Raw genomic sequence first — 18,658 nt, 5'->3', positions numbered from 1 at the left:
CTGGCTGTGGGCTGGCGGATGCCCGGGGTCCCCTCTTCTGACCCACACTGAGGGCATCAAAGTCGATGGTCTTGTTTTCGAAAGCGTCACGCACGCTGCAGAACAAGCCACCGTATTTTTGTCGAACCCCCTGTTCTGTAGTAACGGGTCGGGCCAGATACACGGGCAGGTCCTCCTCTGCCTTGCACTTGTGCTCTGCCATGCTGCAAGCAAGCCTCCACTGGTGACACAGGAGAAGGAGGAGGAGGGTGAAACTGGGGCTAGAGACAGTGCGTGCCTGTGTGTTTGTGTGTGCAAGTTCATTTGTGTATAAATATATATGTATACGTATGAAAATATACACATATGTGTATATACAAAAGTATGTGTGTATATATATATATAAGTATATGTCTATATTTAAATATAAGTGTATGTGTATGTACATATACTTATATACATAGTATATGTATACATAATTGTGCATGCTTTTGACAAAAAAATACATCAGTCTGGTCTCTGGTTTTTGCAATTTAAGACACAGAAACATTTAATCGTGCAGCTGCATGATTGTGTCAAAATTTACATGCACACATGCTCGTAAAAGCCGGACTCAATTTGCAGACCGTGAATCTCTAACTGGATTCCAGCAGCATCTGGTAAGCCAACATGGAGGCCCAAGCGGATGCAGCTGCCCAATCTGTTTATGTCTTGTTGCTTGGCAACATACAATTAGCCCTAGACAGATCTGATTGTTTGTATTCCTGGAAGTCCTGCTAATAGTTAGCAAATGAATTTACACTCAGTGCACTGTTGGGAAAGACATGAGGGAGTGGTTGTTAAAGTAAGGTGGGCTTGTCATACATGCAGTCCAAATTAACACTGGTTGACGTGTGTGTGTGGAGTTGGCCCACTTACCCACTTTCAAAAGGTCCCTGTTGCCGTAAGGCCTTTGGGCGGCGGCTCCGACCAACGATCAAGGATTTGCCCAATGGATCACTGCGCACCGTTGCACTTACATGCACTTATCGGCCAGGAGCAACATTAATGCATTGGGAGTGATTTATTTATTTATTTAACAAACTAACTTGCCTCTCACATCCATTTTTAATATCATGATGATAATCATGATTAAAACATACAAAATTAATATGAATTAGTCCCTTATCTTTTCATCACCATTTCATGTCCAGTCCAATTCTCACATTTGCTAAATTGACTGTCCATGGCGCAAATATTTCTCAACCATATTTCTCCCTGATGGGCATGAAAAAAAGTGAAGCTGCAGACAAGCGTTGCGTCATTATTTTTTAGCGGCTCTTTGTCTGCCTTTCCACTCAGCTTTCCCTCACTTAGACACCTGCTGAGTGAGTGCAGCTCATCTCTTTTGTTGCTGTCACTCCCGTGGGAGCACTTTTGGCCCACATGGGCGCTTTGGCTGCACATAAGAGAAAAACAAGATGGCGATATCGTATGACTTAGTGGTGCTGAAAGGACAGTGACAGTAATGCTGTACACAGATGCGGCCTCATCTGTTTAGTTTGGTTAGATTCTGTGCACTTTATTAGGCAATGGATACATTTGGGATCATCATGGTCAGAAATGTATTCATCTAATCAGTCTAAAAATACAGGCTGATCATTTTTGAATTAATTGGGAAATGCAAAATTTCGTTAAACGTTTAAATTATTCAACATTAAAAAACTAGTACCAGTTTGCCCGTCCACTTAAACTACTATTTTTAATACGATAAGTTTATATTAATTATCTACACAGCTCTAACACAAAATGAAAGAAGTCCAAAAAAAACAAAAACAATTTGTCATCTATTAACGCCAAAGTCTTGTTTGACTTTGTCCAGTTTATTTAATTGTCTACGTGAAAGTAAAGGGGGCAGCGGGGGGACAATTCTTGTTGGAAAACAGATACAATAAAAAAAAGTCCTCTGTGAGTTAAAAAGAAAATATATAGATTTAAATATACATTACACAATTTCAACCACCTGGGGAAAAGGGTAATAAAACATTGTTATCATAAAGGGCCTAGAATGTACAAGGGACAAATGCATTTAAGGCAACTGCTTGACAGCAAAGTTTGCACAGAAATACTCACGGTCAGTCGTGGATGGACCGTGGGGTCGGTAGGAGGCTCACATGGACCAGTTGGAAATATTTAGAATGGCAAGGACCGAGTTCGAGTGTTGAATAAAGACTCAGGGGGGTTAGTATCCAAGTAGTGGTTAGCAAAAATAAAAGCGGTCGTTATATGAAAATGATGACATTTGTTTTCACAGTAATTTTGTGGATTGCTAATAAAGATTCTCAATTTTTCAAACGGTTGAGATCAATCAGTATTGGTATATAGATTTTTTTTTAAAGGTTTGACAATATTTACAAGCCTGATCATTCAAACTTTAAAAAGGGATGCAAAACAAGTCTGCCCTCGCCTGGTCAGCAAGAGCAACTACATTGGGAAAGGATTAAAAAGGGGGGGGGGGTCCACTTTCAACTTCTTTTCTGTTATGTCAAAATCATACCAGCAACTGTCACAATAAATTATGAAAGACATTGCTTCAATGTACATATGAACAGCAAACGTGTATGAATCGAGGGCTGGGGAGCTGTTAAAAAAGGGAAACCCATAAAACCAGAGTAAAGATCTTTCTTCATCTGCTAACCTTTGGAGAAAATCCGCAGACGAGTTTTGACAATCCAGTCACTTTGAGGTCTCCAGTGTTCTTCTTGATTTGAGTCTCCCAACCTGAGTGGCTTCCAGTGTCTACACACCTTTGATGGCCCTTGCTTGCGTTTCCATCATTTTAAGTTTCAAAGAGGAGACAATCAGCTGTGGGCGGGTGTTTTTTTTGTCCTCTTCATTTTCCCCAAACAGTAATGGCTGACACACAATAATATTACTATTACCCTGCATGGCAGAGACATCATTTTCTTCCCAGGCTTTGGTTTTGGATTTGTCAAAGCAACACGGGCGGGCGTGCATCTACGTGCAACTGCATATACACGTGTGTGTTTTTTGTTCTTGCAGTCCTACATCCTGAGAGCCCCGCTTAAAAAGAAAAAAAAAAACAGAGTGAGCTTCCACGGCCAACATCCAATAGACTCGTATACTGTCACCACACAAACAGCCAGTGTTGCTCCACCACACTCGGATGAAAAATAAAGAACACAACAGCGGTGACGAACGAGATGTCCGGCCAGATGTACCACCTGCAAAAAAAAAAAAAAAGTGAAATCTTACATTTACAAAGAATTCAACACAAAAATTTGATACGAATTTAACACACAAAAAGATTACAAAAAAAATAACATACAAAAAAAGTATTTTTTTCCAAAGGTTTTAAAGGTTACACTGTTAAGATTTATTTATTCACCTGAAGCCCCCCTCCTCCGACTCACCTCTGCTACGGGACGTGCCAAAAACCTCAAGGCCAAAGGATAAAGGCAAGAGAAAAGAACAAGAATAGAAACAAAAACTGCCAGGAAAGAAAGCAAAAAGACAGGAAGAGAGAAAGTGAGAGAATTAGAGGACCATGCAGCATGTTAGTCACATTAGGAGCACACACAGAGGAACAGTACAGGAAGTCACACAATATTTCCTTACTGACATTCTATTTTTTCTTATATTTGATATCAAAACGGAAGGCTACCTTTTCCTCTAGGTCTTTAATTTGCCTCCTTTGGATCTCTGTCTTGTTCTCAAGATCTCGAATTCTCTGCAGAAAACAATTCTCATGAATTCGCTTCAAGGTTCTAATAAAACTCGTGGAATTTTTTTTTTTGACGAACCTGGTGAGCCTGGTGCAGCAGTTCCATCCTTTCCTGCAGAATCTGACAGTCGTACTCTCGACTCTTCCTCAGCATCTGCCTCCTCAGTTTCTCCACCGCCGTTCGCAGCTCATCGCGCTGCAGCTCGTCTAAGGGCTCGCCGTATTTGATCACCTACGGCCGAGACCATGCAGCCAATGGTCAAAATGACAATATTTGATGGACAATATGACTGTTGACTTGAAATGACCTTGTCCTGCTGCAAAGCGTTGTATAACGTTGCCTCCAGCTCCTGGATTTGCTGTTGAAAAAGGAGCAGGTTATTTTCTTCAGCAAATAATTTAACTGGCTAAAAATCTTGCTTACCATGTAGGCCTGGTCCAGGGCTTGTTTTCGATAGTCCAGCTCCTCCTCCAGGTATCCTTTCTGTTTACAGAACATCTCCTGTTGAGGGTTAGGATCAAATATGAGTGATTCCTAGAAACGGCATTTGCTCACAAGTGATCATGGGTATGTTTTCGATGTCTCCCAAATGATCAGGATTGTCATCCATCTTCTGCAGACCTTGCGAATGATCTGAATCAGGTGTGTTGATTCATTCTGCTATCGATGAATACGGGTGCGAGTGCGACGCTCACCATCTCTATCTCCAAGTCCATCATTTTCTGGTGTAGTGCTGCCTCAGTTCCTTCAATCTGTTGTATCCACTAGAGGGCAGAGAAGAACAAAGTTAAAGTATGTGATTAAAAAAGTCGAGTATGAAACCAATGCAGAAAGCTTACCTTTTCGGCTAATGACAAAACGGTGCTAGCTTGAATAATGGCCACTTGTTCCTCATTTCGTAAATTCTTAAAAAAAAGACAACAAAATTCAACCAATGAGCATTTTGCCTCGTTTTTATTCAAATAAGTCGTGATGTGATTTACCCCGTTGTCTCCCAGGATGTCTAAAAGTTTAATCAAATCAGGTATGCACACGTCCTGTGGAAAGACCGCATGGCATTCCGTTACGAGCAGAATTACATCAATGACATAATCCAACTTGGACAGCGTTCAGTGGCACCTTGACGCCTTCCTTCATGCAGTAGATCTGCAGTGCGCTGACACCCTCCGAGAAGGGATGCATCCTCAGGTGGTTGAAAGGAGGCGACCTCCTCTCGCGCTCCTGAAATAGCAAACGCGCATCCTCGAGTTAGTAGGACGTCACGTGACGTTCTGTTTTGCAACCCGCCCGCTCATTTTTTTGGGATGTCCACAAAGTTAATACTTCCCATCAAGTGGGAACATTCCTTCAAGCTAAGCGGTACTTAGCGCGCAGTATGTTTGGCTCACCTCTAATTCCAGAATCCTGAACTCTAACAGTTCATTCTGGTCTCTGGAGTCTTGGAGCTCCTCCTGAGCCCGACAGCACTCCTGGTCCAGTTTTTCCACCTGGGCGGCACATAGTTTACAAATATGACCTGGATAAGCCTTTGATGGCAAATGAATTATTTTGAGCTCATTTCGATGGTAGTCCAACCTTCTCGTAAAGTTCTTGATTTCTTCGCAGGAATAGTTGCTTCTCCTCCACCCATTTGGAATCCTGATGGAGAGGAGACAAGCTTTATGTCAAATGACTTTTGTTGGTTCTGCTGGTTTATCTTGTGCAGACAACGCAATTGTCTACGAAGGCCTCATTGTAAGAAAATCGAACGATTTCATCTCGCCGTTCAATACAAATGCACGGAACTGTTCTGTGTAATTCAACCCACACAAGATGTCGCGTAGAAAGTCGTTTTAAAAGGCTCAGTGTGAGCGTGTGTCGTACCTGACCCTTCATGGTCACCTCTTTCTCCAAATCTTCAATTTTGGCCTTGTACCTTAGTATGTCTGCTTGGAGCTGCTCCTGAGCCTGAAACATCCAAAAGAAATTCTTTTGCCCTCAAATCTCACTTTCATATTGAATCCCCCGCCGTCCGTCGAATTGACGTTCCACGGTACAGTATGCCGCTAAATCAATTTACCGTATCTATTGACAAGATGATCACTTTTATGAACATGCGCCACAATGTCCAGTGGCAAATGTCATGATAATTTCAAACTGCTGACTCCAATGACTTATCAAGCAAACACTTCGTATACGCCGTACGTAGCTGAAACTAAAGGCTGGGCGATTAATCGTGATTTCGGTGTTGGCGTCATCAGAGTGTTTGCTAATTCGCTTGAAGAATGCAAGGATAAATTGCCAGAATTGCTAACCTCAATTGACCTAAAACACAAAAGGTTTGACGTCATGTCAAGTGGGGAAAAAAGAGCCTATAAGTTCACGTTACGTAAATGATGCTTGTATCACGACACTGTATTGTGTACCTTGGCTTCCATCTCAGCATCAAGAATTCCTCCCTTCTGTTCCTGCAGCAGGGCGTAGGCTCGCTGTAAGGCTTGGTATTCCCTGGTCAGCTGACGGAAACGTAGCTCAGACTCCTCATTGGCTAGACCCTGACCAAGAAACAGATCATCTGTCAATACGTCCTGCGTTATTGCTTGGAATGAGTTTTGACACTTGCAACTGGCAAAACACATGGCTCAGCATCGGTGTCAAACCTAAGGCACGAGGGCCAGATACGTGCATTGACTTCACTCGTTATTCATCGGTTTGTTATGTAGCCTATACGCAGAGGCGTAGCCAAGCCGGGGCGAGCCGGGGCGGCGCCCCGGTTAGGACTCCCTGCGCCCCGGTTGAAAAAAAAAAAAAATAAAAAATCGAGCTTTTTCGATTCTTCATTTTCATGCCGTTTTTTTCTTTCGGTCTTGCGCGAATGTGCTTGCGCTATTCTATGTGCGCGATGTTATCCATTCACCGTTTGCCTCCCGGACCCGGATGTTGTTTTAGCGATCAGCGAACGGCGTGGGTGATGTTCGATTTTTTTTCCTGTGGGCGTGCGCCCCTACTGGAAAAATTCCTGGCTACGCCTCTGCCTATACGGTAACTAGCATGAGGCGTTCATAAATCTTTTTGGGATGACATTCATTGTGGCCCTTCCAAGGAAGCCAGGGACAAAATGAGTTTGACACCCCTGCCCTAAAGGAAAAAAAAAAAAAAGTCACCTCCCCTGTGTGTTCAGGTTGGGTAAGCATGTCTGTTACTGGATGATTTACTGTTCAATTTTTAACCCCTCGCGGACGCTTTAGCAGTTATAAAAGTTCTGTTCCGAGTTTGCTGCCAAAATAAAATCAGACAGTGAAAGTTGAGGATGATTTCCAATCTAAATTGTCTTTATAAGAAACATTTCGCTTTGCTTTGGAGGTTAAAAGGAAGGAGTGGAAATGGAATAATCACCACATCCAGGTCTTCATCTGGAGTAGCCGGTGTTCGATCCGTACGGAAAGAAGCCACCGAGGATGTTTCCGAATCCATTGACTCTTCATCGTAGCCGAAGAATGTGTCCACGACAATGTGCCTCTGCACAAAGTTCATATAAATGACATCAGTGGGCTAAAAGGTTGGAGAGTCCAATAATAACCACCATTCACGACACTAACGACTTCAAGAACATAAATTCAGATTTCAATTCTCTTCACCTTGATTGGTCTGGAACTCCTTTTATGTCTCTTCTTCCGAAGCAGTTTCTCTCGGTCCTGGACCCAAAGAAGAATTCAAATCAATTTAATGCTTATAAGAAACTCATTGAGACTACCTCTAGACTGAATCATTTTGATGATGGATTGATTATGCGTGTCATTCACGGTGAACATGGAATGTGAGGAGACTATACGACCGTGCGGTCGCAGTCACGACGACACGTACTCGTGCGAGCTCGTCGATCATGCTTTGCTGCTCCAGGACTTGAAGTTTGAGAAAAGCTATTTCCTGGTCATCCTGGGCTTGGTCCAGGTCATTCAGGGACTTCGGTTTCTTTAGTGGAGGTTGGGAGCTGATCTTTTCCCTCTGATAAGAAAATCATAAGGTCAATTGATCTGGACAGAACGGGGATAGTGCTCGTGCGCCTGGGTGCTGACCATCTCAAGGTTCTCCTTGGCTAGATTTTTTGCTTTCTCCTCCAGCTTCTGGATAGTCAGCATCAGGTCATCGTTGCGCTTACTCAGCAGTTTGTTCTTGTCCAACAGCGGCTTGTACTGCTTCTCCGACTCTCGCACACGCTTCAGCTGCTCCGAGAAACGGCAAATGTTAGCGGAGGGGAAAAGAAAAGAGGAGCGTGGAGGGAAAAGTCCAAATTGAACATACGAGTTCATTCCGCTCATCTCCTAGCAGCGAGTTTCTGTCCTCCAACTTGCGAATCGTTGAGTTGAGCTCAGCCATGCGCCTTTGATTTCTCCGTAGATCCTTTGTATGAAAAAAAACAATCAACTTGAAGTTTGTGCATGACCAATCGTGCCAACCATTTGAGGGAAAGTCCGAAATGAAATCAAATCAAAGCGTTTACACTCTGTGTTGTTTACCGTGCCTCTGAATTAATTATGCAGAAATGCCGACCTTATGAGCGATCACGTTCCACGAAATGGATCCGACACAGCAAACGCGCTCATTAACAGTTGACGATACGAGACAAGACAATATTGTCAGTCATGAGACATCATGATAATATCTTATGTCGCTCATCAGTGTCAACATGTGAACTTGCTTTGATGTATCCTTTGTGAGAACAAGAAGGCTACTTACAGGGCTACCACAGTGCTCGGCGCCATCTCCAACACGACCCGGAATCTCTCTCTTGGGACTTCCTGTGCCGCACTCTGCCTCCTTGACCAGGAAAAGCTGCTCATCCAGCGCATCCTTCTGAAGCTGCAGCTTTTGGAGGAAGCCCGTGGTTGACTCCATCTCCCTCTCCAGAGAGAAGATGGTGCGATCTTTTGCTTTGATTTCATCGACCTGGAACAGGAAAGGAGCAGGAATAGGGTTAGGGTCATCCGTCAATGGCGGCGAATGTGAGTGATTGTGCCTGACCAGTCTCCGGATGTCCCGTTCGCAGTCCCACTTGATCTTGGAGATCTGTTCCTGGTGCTGCTGGTGCTCCACCCGCAGATCGCCGGCCTTCATCTTGTCTGCCTGGATCATGTTGCTGAGGGCTTCGTCCGTTTGCTTCTTGGCCGCCTTCAGCTCGGCTATCTCTTGGAGGAGCTTCACCCTCTCCTGATCGAAGAAGCGGCGAGCGTCCTCCTTGGCTTCCAGAGTCAATGCCGTGCGAACCTATTGACACACATTTGATGATTTTGCATCAGTAAAGGAAAAAAATTCTTCTTCCCAAGACAAACATTCTTGCCAACCTTCTCGCCGCTGCCATCCCGTATGGCGCTCAGTGCAGTCTTGAGCCTCTGGTTCTCCTGGTCTTTGATTTTGGCATGGCGGGCCAGCTCTTGCTCATGCTGCCGTGTCAGATTTTCCCGGAGGGCCTGGAGCTCTTTTTGTTTTTCCTCATGCCACTTGGCCCGCTGCTCCGTCAACATGGCGGTGTGGCGGTGTTGCTCCTGCTCGCGCACCCGCTTCACCTCCTGTACTTTGTCTCGCTCCAGCTTGCTCACCTTTGGTGGAAATTGCAATTCGACGTGGGACTTTGTCACTTGCATTATAGCTATTATGTTATGCTTGCAGAAATGCTTGTTACTCAGCAACAGCGCATAAACCCGTTGACTGCGGGTCCTTATCATATACAAAAGGAGAAGGTTTAAGGTTTTCCAGTTATTACTGGGATGATAGAAACATAGCTCCACTTTCACAAGCCACCAATCAGGATCCATAAGTTTCTCATTCTTATACATAATGGCGTACATCAATGTTAAATTTCTCCATGAGTCATAGTGTTAAACCTAACCCATTTCTGTTAACAGAAATGGTTAAATACTAACCACAGCACATGTTCTGCACGTAACCATCCATGTTCTTTATTACATGAGCTCTCCAGCGTCACATGTGAGTTGGAGCTTTTCTCAGAGAACATCCAAACAGAATTAAGGAGGATAATACCTTGCATTTTTCTTGGTGCAGTTCAATCTGAATGTCAGTCAGCTTGGACCTGAGATCTTCATTGGCTGCCTGCAGGGCAGAGATGAGGGCTTCGGGCTTCTCGCCCTTCACGCGCCCTTTCTTGGCCATTGGTTCAATTAGTCAGTGTCTCTTCTGTTGCGTTCATGGAGACTTTACAGAAACGGTCCACGGTGCTCCCAAGGCTTCCTGTTTCTCCTCTTCTTCATTCTCCTGTTAGACAAAAGGGCTGGGCGAGGGTCAAAGGGGACCAGCAGAGACATTGTTGTGGTTACAGACAGGACTGTATTAAAGGTAGAGGCAAATGTTAATGGTATGTGTGATGTTACTGGCCAGCCCATATATATATACTATATATATATATTATTTTTTTACATTTGTATTCATGGACCAGCGTGCCACCGTGCTGCCCCATATTGTGCTTGTTATAAGTAAATAAATAAATACATACATAAATACAAAAATAAATAATGTGACCTTATTTCTCGGTTTAAAAAGATTTAGTGCCCCATTAAGGGTTAAAAAATAGAAAATCTAATCGCTGACGACAAGATTGTTCACTTCGACACACTAATAATAATTCCGTTCCGCATAATCTTTGCTTTTTGGAAAGCCATCATTTACAAGAAATGAATGTTCAGAGAGTATCAACTGGAGTAATTCATTTTCACTTGCATGAGTATAATGCATTAGAAGTCAGAGATTTCTGTGAGATAATTTGATTCCATCCAAGCCTTCATAACAATTGTCTGGTGTTCAATAGGTTCTATTGATACAGTGCAATACAAATAAATGCTGTTTTCTCAGTACGTTTTTTTTTTTTGCGTTTCTAATTTGAGTAATTGAAGTTAGCTGCCCTAGGAGGGAGAAATTAAATCTTCTTAAGTTAGATGGAGACAGTGATACAAAGATTATCAGAAAGAAAATGACATAACATTGCTTAAAAGATTTTGGAATACAGATTAAAGTCATGGTCACGTGGAATCAACATAGACGTAACACACAGCAATCAAGTAGCACTTTTGGAAGTGGAGTTGTCCAAAAGAAAATAGTGGCTGCATATATTGTGTATATATAAAAGTTCTCGTGGTATCCCTGATTATCTGTCAATTGAGCCACCATACCCTAGTTGGGAATCACTGAATAAAGATCTCCCTGTGAAACTGCACTTGGGGGCAAAAACAAAAAAGATTCTGGTTCCCATGACTTCAAAATCTGCTTATTTTTCAAGCTCAATGCTGACGACAAGACATGTGCTGTTTGGTCATTTCTGGGCCAAGATGACCTCAAACATGACACAACCGATGAAGGTAATGAGTCGGCATTTTGGTGTTGCCATGTGCAACACCTTCATGCAAAGCCAACTACATTTTACCAAGAGATCTAATACGGCATTAGCCTAGAAATCATTCAGAGCGGCCAAAACCAGGAATGAATTTGATGTCTTTTTCAAACTGATTACTGTCATATTTTATCTTCAAACAGGAAGCTGCTGGCAAGTCTCCTAAAAGGTCAAAGTGCTTCTCTGACATGATAGGAAAAGAAATCAGACCAGCTGGGTTATCCAAATAACATTTCAGGTTAAGTAAAAAAAAAAAATAAAAATCTTTACTGTATATTCCAGGATTTGAACTAAATGTGCAAATATGAGTCCAGGCAACTTTGGCAAACTAACAAGAGGAACCAAAGATTTACTAAAACGTCAACACCTTAAATAACAACGATGACATGATTGCTCACACACATGTGACTGCGCTACCATAAGAAGCATTAAAAATCTTTGCTTCTCACTTGTACACTATCATGCGACGTCCTTGCTAATCCGTATTACGCAATGACATCGTCAAAAGCTCAATTAAAGGTGACGTAAATGACCAACCGTGCAATTTTAATGAGTCTGGCAAAATATCAACTGGAAGGATGCAAAGAAAAGCAAAAAGTTACAACATTTATTAACTTTTCACAATGCTGTCAGTCTCACTCGTTGCTTGTGTATCTTCTCCAACATACGAAATTAAAAAGAGAACTCTTGTGAAATATTGCCCATAAGCTGTTTGATTCTATATGTTTTGGAAACATAATCTACTAAATATCCTTTTAAGGAAAATGCCACTATTTATTTAATTATTGCTTTTTTTTTTGGATTGTGTGTTTGTGTCTGTAATTACAGTGATATTTGATGACAAATGATTTTGCCCTTTTATTCAAGCTGACTTTACTTTTTGTTTTATTGTCAAATACATTTGGAGGAGGAGCCAATAGCCTTGATATGCGCTGACCTTTAAAAGGCAATAATGTGACCATTGTTTACTCCTCTCAGTACAGCAGCGCGTGTTCAAATGAGGCCAGTGTGACAGACAGCCCCATGGCAGATATGGGCTAGCACACACAAATGGGTGCCGCTGTCCAAGGCCCATACTTTGCTTTGCCACCAACAGGCTGATGCATGGCTACCGAGATGATGCTCACACGCTCCATTATGGTGCTGAAAATGCCCATTGAGCATCCCCCCCTCTTCTTCCTCCTCCTCCTCCTCCTTCTTCCCCAGCTGCCTCCTCCCACGTCACCCGCGCAGTGCAGGCCGAGATTCTCCCACTTCCGACATGCAGGCTAAGCGGGTGCTGCACGTCCAAATACTACAGAATGCCGCTTTATTGCCCCGTCGTCACAACAGATATCATATTAATCGACATAGTGTCAGTTCGGGATCAAGTCTGCAGCAACACGGAGGAGAGCGAGTCAATGAAAGTCTAATAGGCCCGCTAGTAACGGGAAAGCCCCACGCGAGACGGTGCTGAATGTGGACGTTTTGCATCGTCTTACCTCAAAGTCCATGGAGAGATGTCCGAACGGGTGTGAAATGCACTCCATGGTGGATGACTGCACGTTTTTAGATGGTGAAAAAAGAGGTGAGCATCATCATCAGTCAGCGCGATGAGGTGATGATGAGGGTGAAGAGGAAGAGGATGATGATGATGATGCTGGAGTTTAGCACCGCCTTCCTCGCTACGATGAGCTCACTGGTTTCCGTCGCAGTCCACCGACATCCGGCCGGCTCTGCATAAAGAAAAACAGAATTGCCCCAACAAGAAAAAAAAAAAAAACGTGCATAATATATATGTGCTATTTACTCTGTATACTATTTTGCTCTGAACAATTTGCAGCATTCACACTTGCGTTCACATAATGTGCATGGCAGAGATAAAAGCAACTTTGAATGCATTGAAATAAGTCACCCCAAAATATATCATCCTGCTTCACGCTTTCTTTGCCCCCGTTACTCGTTGACATGAGACTTTTCAACTTGCCTTGAACATTTCCAATTTACATACTCAGTCACGTCTCTGCAATATGTAGCAGCAACAACAGTGCAAAATAACTCCGCACCATATAAAACTTTTTTTTTTTTCCAATTCAACTTTTATATCTTGTGCATATGGTATATTTTCATGCCCCAAAAGCAATAGCATAATAATTATAATAATTATAATAATAATAAGCATTGTACCCAATATGCTGCTTCTTTTTCTGTTCCTCCCTGAGCAGTAACAGCCATGACCAATCAACTCGTTCGTGTTTTTCTGGGATCAATAGAGAAGGAATCCCTGGGTCATCCCAAAGGTGCAACCCAGTCCTCCTCCAGCACTCATAGACTTGCATAAATAGCCAGCGCCTCAGAGCACCTTTGTCTACTGAGAAGCAAGTGCGATAATCTTACTGTATCTGCTCAGGGTATTCCCACTTGACAAGGCTCGCTCCTGTTTTGTTTTCAGTGCAGTTTGGACGCGCAAAACGCATTCCTTTGAATTGATCTTCGCCTTTGGTTGTAAAAATGCTCTCAAAGGAGAAAGATGGTGACAATTGTGCCGTTTTTGTGACCAACGGAGGGCAAAAGAAGCTGAAAGAAACGGAGGAACGGGGCTACTGGAGCACGAAAGCCGAGTTTATTCTCACGGTGATGGGTGCAATCATTGGACCGGGGAACGTTTGGAGATTTCCTTATCTGTGTTACAAAAACGGTGGAGGTGAGATGGGGCTTTTTTTTTTTTTTTCCTGACAATGTATTTGTCACTTTTGCCGTCTTTGGTGGTTCTAATATTTGATTTCTCTGTAGGTGTGTTTTTCATCCCGTATATTTTGTTCATGGTCTTTTGCGGGATCCCCTTGTTCTTCCTTGAGACCGCTATGGGACAGTACACCAACCAGGGTGGTATAACGTGTTGGAAAAAGGTTTGCCCACTTTTTCAAGGTGCCTATTCCCATTCATCTTCATTTTAGTTAACATTTGAGTCATTTGGAGAATACTGTTGAGACGCGCAATTGGTGCGTAATTACGCACCAATTGCGCAGTCGATTTACGATGGCAATACTTACATGGTTGCTTTTTCTGTCTTTTACCTTGCAGGCATCGGCTATGCGAGTCACCTTATCATTGCATTCGGCGCCACCTCCTACATTACGATTATCGCTTGGGCGTTTTTTTATCTGTTCTCCTCCTTTAATGCCGAGTTGCCTTGGGCCACATGTGGAAACGACTGGAACACAGGTTGGTTCCCTGTAGGAACGAGACAGGGGGAAAAAAATCGTGTGTAGGGATTAACTTTCAAGTATTTTGTAGATCATTTGTATTGAGAGAACTTTCCAAGTGCAGAGTGCTTCATATGTTGGATTCACTTGAAACAAAATGTTAGCCTCACATAGTTTCGAATTCTGTGATTGCGAAAGGGTCATACAATGTTTTGCAATATTTATTCAGCCAAGAATATTGCACATTATCTGCGTATGCTTGGCATGGAAAAAGAGTTTTTTGCTTGATTTGTCGCACATGTCCTTGCCTTGTAGACTCATGCGTGGACATCAGCATTGCAAATCTGAGCCTCGGCGTGACACACAGGGAGAACATCACACTGCCTGTTGTAGAATTTTGGGAGTAAGCCCGCCCAGTCGACTATTTTGTCTCCCCCTGACTCCATTTTTATTCTTCCCCCACCTCTTTTTTCCTGCTTTCACCCCACCTTCATCCTGTACAGTTGCATTGCTCCCGCTCACGAATCATGTTGTTGTGCCATCGCCATTGCCACCATGGCTCCATACGTATGCTCTCCTCAGGCGCAGAGTGCTGAAGATCTCCCGTGGGATTGAGGAGGTGGGAAGCTTGAGGTGGGAGCTGGTCTTGTGTCTCATCCTGGCATGGGTCATCTGCTACTTTTGCATTTGGAAGGGGATCAAATCCACAGGGAAGGTTCGAAATAAATGATTGCCTAAAAAGCCAAAATGCTTTAAAGACCTTTTCACACTGTACTTAGTTTGGCATGGCATACTGTCAACACGCCCACTCATTATGTGTGTGCTGCACAGTTGTGATGCACGATGAAATGTTTGCCTCTGAAGTGGTGATGTCAGACGGCACATCCAATAGGAGAAGAATTGTCAGTGATATCAGAGTGCTGGAAATGTGGAACCGCACTACAATATTTTCTTATCCTGGTAAATAAAATCAATTGGCGACCTTGAGAATTTTGAAAGGCACCCAACAAATCAAATTATTATTATTTATTTTTCTTCTTCTTATTATAACAAAACATTTGGAAAAAAAACGCCCACTATGGGAAGGCAACTATGTGCACACCTTTGCTATAATATGTAAATGGATATAAATAAATATTACGTATGTATCTAAACACAAGGGCTGTATTTAATTCAGATGCTTATTAGCGCTCGAAGTCTAAATACAGCAAACTAATACTAAGTCTTAAATTGTGTCTTGCTTCCTTTCAACCAGGCAGCCTACTTCACAGCTACTTTCCCCTACGCTATGTTGCTTATTTTACTCATACGTGGTGTGACGTTACCAGGGGCAATGGAGGGAATTATTTTCTACATCTACCCTGACGTATCGCGCTTATCAGATCCACAGGTAAGAACCAAGTGTGTATTTTTTGTTTGGCGAGTTGGCTCATCACTTATCGGCATTTTCAGTGTGACATTTTCCGTGTTTTCAGGTGTGGTTGGATGCCGGCACTCAGATCTTCTTCTCTTATGCCATCGGCCTCGGGTTCCTGACCTCGCTTGGCAGTTACAATACTTACAACAACAACTGTTACAAGTACGCACGCATGCCCAAAACGTATTTGAAGGTGTTGGACACCAGGAACAAATGAATTCTCATTTCAGGGAAGTCAGAAATCCAGACCATCTGGATGTCAACTTGCATTTAAGAGTCCACAGCGACTCCATCGTGCTTGTTCAGGATTTAAATTTGATTGGCAACAAAAACGAGGCGCAGTTCTGTACTGTCCCTTGGTCATTTATTTAATATAAATGGGTGTGTTTGTTTTTTAGGGATTGCTTCTACCTGTGTTTACTGAACAGCGCCACCAGTGTTGTGGCAGGTTTTGCCATTTTCTCCGTCTTGGGATTCATGACCTACGAGCAAGGCGTCGGTATTGCAGAGGTGGCAGAATCAGGCAAGTGATGATGCCATTTGTTCCACTCTTCTATTTTGCTCTTGAAAGCGCAGATATCAGATTGGTGTTACCTGCCATGAAAAACAAAATAGGAGCTTCAATTTACTCAACTCCCTGATGACAATGCAAAACATGCCGCCAATTGACATTTTTTGCAAATCTATTTCAAAGAAAAGCCTTGACGAAATAGAAATGATGAAATAATTAAATTGACAGATGTCACTCGAGACTCCCTAGGTTGGCGTGGAATTTAAATGATTTCACAATGCTTTGGAAAGTCTGTAAAGCTGCCAAATCAGTGTGATGTAAGGTCGACGTAACGGTCCGAAGAGGCGAGAAACAAATCTGGGTTCTGAATTTTCACACAGCTTCCAATGTAAATCCTAAATAAGATACTTTTGGATCAGAGTAAATTTTGAAACGTATGTGTTTAGGTCCAGGACTGGCCTTTATTGTTTATCCCCGTGCTGTGGCCATGATGCCCGTGCCGCAGGTGTGGGCCGTGTGTTTCTTCCTCATGATCATTCTACTCGGCTTGGATAGTCAGGTAAGCTTTAACTTTATGAACAAGTAAGCAAGCAAGCGCCCAGTCGAGTTTCAACAGACCATTTTGGCTGCTTCCGCCTCCCAATCAGTTTGTCGGTCTGGAATGTCTGATGACATCACTGGTGGATCTCTACCCGTCTTACCTACGTCAAGGCTACAGACGTGAGCTGGTTCTTCTGGCCATCTGCACCGTGTCCTTTCTGCTGGGACTTTCTCTGGTGACGGAGGTTTGTAAAAGCCATAGGTGACATTTGATTCATGATTAATATTTAATACAATGTCATTGTTTTTATTATTGCTGTGCTTCTAGGGAGGGATGTACCTGCTCCAGCTGGTGGATTTCTACGTCTGCAGTGGGACCACCCTGCTCCTGCTCTCCGTCTGCCAGTCTGTCAGCATTGCTTGGGTCTATGGTACGCATTATGAAAAGAAAAAAAAAAAAGACAAAACAAAGTCTAAATGCCTCCCGCTTTACCTCACAGGGGCAGAGCGTTTCTACGGGAACATCACAGATATGATTGGCTATCGTCCTTCTCCGCTCATGAAACTCTGCTGGTGCTACTTCACTCCATGTTTATGTTTTGTAAGTATCAAGTCAGGCTCCCTTTTTGTTCATTCAACATTTTGTACTTTTCCTGTATGGACTCGGTCCAGGCAGTTTATGCTCACGCCATTTAGTTTGTGTGCCTCCCCTGCACAACGCCGCAAATGCCATTTTCTAACTATTTACAAAAATACCAGACAAATGAAAACGCCATTTTCCCTTGTTGGGCGACCAGTGCATGTTGTCGTCTGCCTTTAGCTCAGTCAGCAGGAATTGGCTCCAGCGCTCTCCAAACACAAAGAGGATATAAAAAAAAGAAAGGATGAAATGAATATACATAAACAAAGTTCATATCATATTTGCTGCATTCATCCAATGTCTTCTCTCACCGCAGGGCACCTTTGTCTTCTCCATAGTCCGATTTTCTCCCTTGAAGTTCAGTCACACTTATGTTTATCCACTTTGGGCCAACATCCTGGGCTGGTTCTTGGCCACCATCTCCCTGAGCCTCATACCTCTGTTCGTGCTCTACAAGCTCCTAAATGGAGAGGGCACCCTTCGTCAGGTGAGATAAATATGCAAGCATAGAAGGATCAAAAAGATTGTTTCCGTTAAAGCACTGGAGCATCGGTCACGGTAGCCTCATATGGACCTGACGTCAAAGCACTCAAGCATCAGTCATGTTAGCCTCATATGAACCAGATGCATGTTGAGGTTTGTTTAAGTACAACTTGGCAGCCAGTCATAGCCTCAGCAATACTAGATTTTCCAAACGACATTCTTTGGAAACCAACCAACCCAATACTATCCAATAATTCATGTGTGATCACGTACGTACATAACTTCCAGGCATCTGTTTTCGGAGAAAAATGCTTCCTTTTCTTTTTTTTTTTTTAACTTCATGGCAGTCTATTTATACAGACCATCCCGTATTGCTTTGTCTTCCCACCCAATATGATTAATGTACACCCAGTGTAAGATAAATTTTCCATCCACCACCCTTATATCAAATTCCATCATGATAAATTGACTCCAAAAAATAACTCCACATGTTGCGGACAGTAGAGTCATTCTGTTCAATCTCGTCTGCCCTCAGCGATTCCTGATGCTATGCCTTCCTGAAGATGACCTGAAACGTCTTCCCCAGCTGAGAGACAAAGTCGTCGCTCCAGTAACTGAACTCAAATCTTTGTCTGGTGAAGTGGAAGTTAAGTGACCGAGTACGCAAAAAAACTAAGTGAACTACAAAAAGCAAGTACGTGACATTTCACTTTAGTGTGAGCCCGTTGCAAGAACATTACAAAGGGGCAAGAGTGTCAGGAAATAATAATAGTGTCTTCTTTTGTAATGAATGCGCCTTA

General features: G+C 43.0%; 2 protein-coding genes across 4 annotated transcripts; one reads left to right on the top strand and one right to left on the bottom strand.

The window, feature by feature from the left end:
- Positions 1–1,801: 1,801 nt before the first annotated feature.
- Positions 1,802–12,750, bottom strand: jakmip2 (janus kinase and microtubule interacting protein 2). Of its 3 annotated transcripts, none has more exons than XM_037269101.1 (24): positions 12,564–12,750; positions 9,723–9,969; positions 9,026–9,280; positions 8,706–8,948; positions 8,421–8,630; positions 7,986–8,084; positions 7,760–7,906; positions 7,548–7,688; positions 7,322–7,378; positions 7,080–7,202; positions 6,110–6,238; positions 5,568–5,651; positions 5,280–5,342; positions 5,093–5,191; positions 4,824–4,925; positions 4,688–4,741; positions 4,544–4,609; positions 4,400–4,468; positions 4,128–4,205; positions 4,012–4,062; positions 3,783–3,935; positions 3,644–3,709; positions 3,393–3,469; positions 3,096–3,203 (listed from the first exon to the last, which is right to left on the bottom strand). In XM_037269101.1, the coding sequence occupies exons 2-23, from the start codon at positions 9,849–9,851 to the stop codon at positions 3,419–3,421; spliced, it is 2,469 nt and encodes an 822-aa protein (XP_037124996.1). In that variant the 5' UTR covers positions 9,852–9,969; positions 12,564–12,750; the 3' UTR covers positions 3,096–3,203; positions 3,393–3,418. The 3 variants fall into 3 exon arrangements, 2 of the variants coding, with proteins under 2 accessions (XP_037124995.1, XP_037124996.1); XR_005100114.1 differs by having other exon boundaries at positions 3,113–3,203; positions 3,368–3,469; XM_037269100.1 differs by lacking the exon at positions 3,393–3,469 and having other exon boundaries at positions 1,802–3,203.
- Positions 12,751–13,376: 626 nt separating this feature from the next.
- LOC119133375 (sodium- and chloride-dependent GABA transporter 2-like) lies at positions 13,377–18,522 on the top strand. Its single transcript, XM_037269102.1, has 14 exons — positions 13,377–13,765; positions 13,855–13,989; positions 14,146–14,286; positions 14,583–14,670; positions 14,850–14,982; positions 15,523–15,657; positions 15,743–15,846; positions 16,083–16,207; positions 16,642–16,754; positions 16,843–16,980; positions 17,064–17,166; positions 17,236–17,336; positions 17,692–17,862; positions 18,394–18,522. Exons 1-14 carry the CDS (start codon positions 13,573–13,575, stop codon positions 18,511–18,513), a joined length of 1,800 nt encoding a protein of 599 aa, XP_037124997.1. The 5' UTR covers positions 13,377–13,572; the 3' UTR covers positions 18,514–18,522.
- The last annotated feature ends 136 nt before the right edge of the window (positions 18,523–18,658 follow it).

The sequence above is a fragment of the Syngnathus acus genome, chromosome 14 (assembly GCF_901709675.1).
Source record: "Syngnathus acus chromosome 14, fSynAcu1.2, whole genome shotgun sequence".
In the NCBI taxonomy this organism is placed as follows: Eukaryota; Metazoa; Chordata; class Actinopteri; order Syngnathiformes; family Syngnathidae; genus Syngnathus; species Syngnathus acus.
This window is presented reverse-complemented; position numbering and strand designations above follow the sequence as displayed.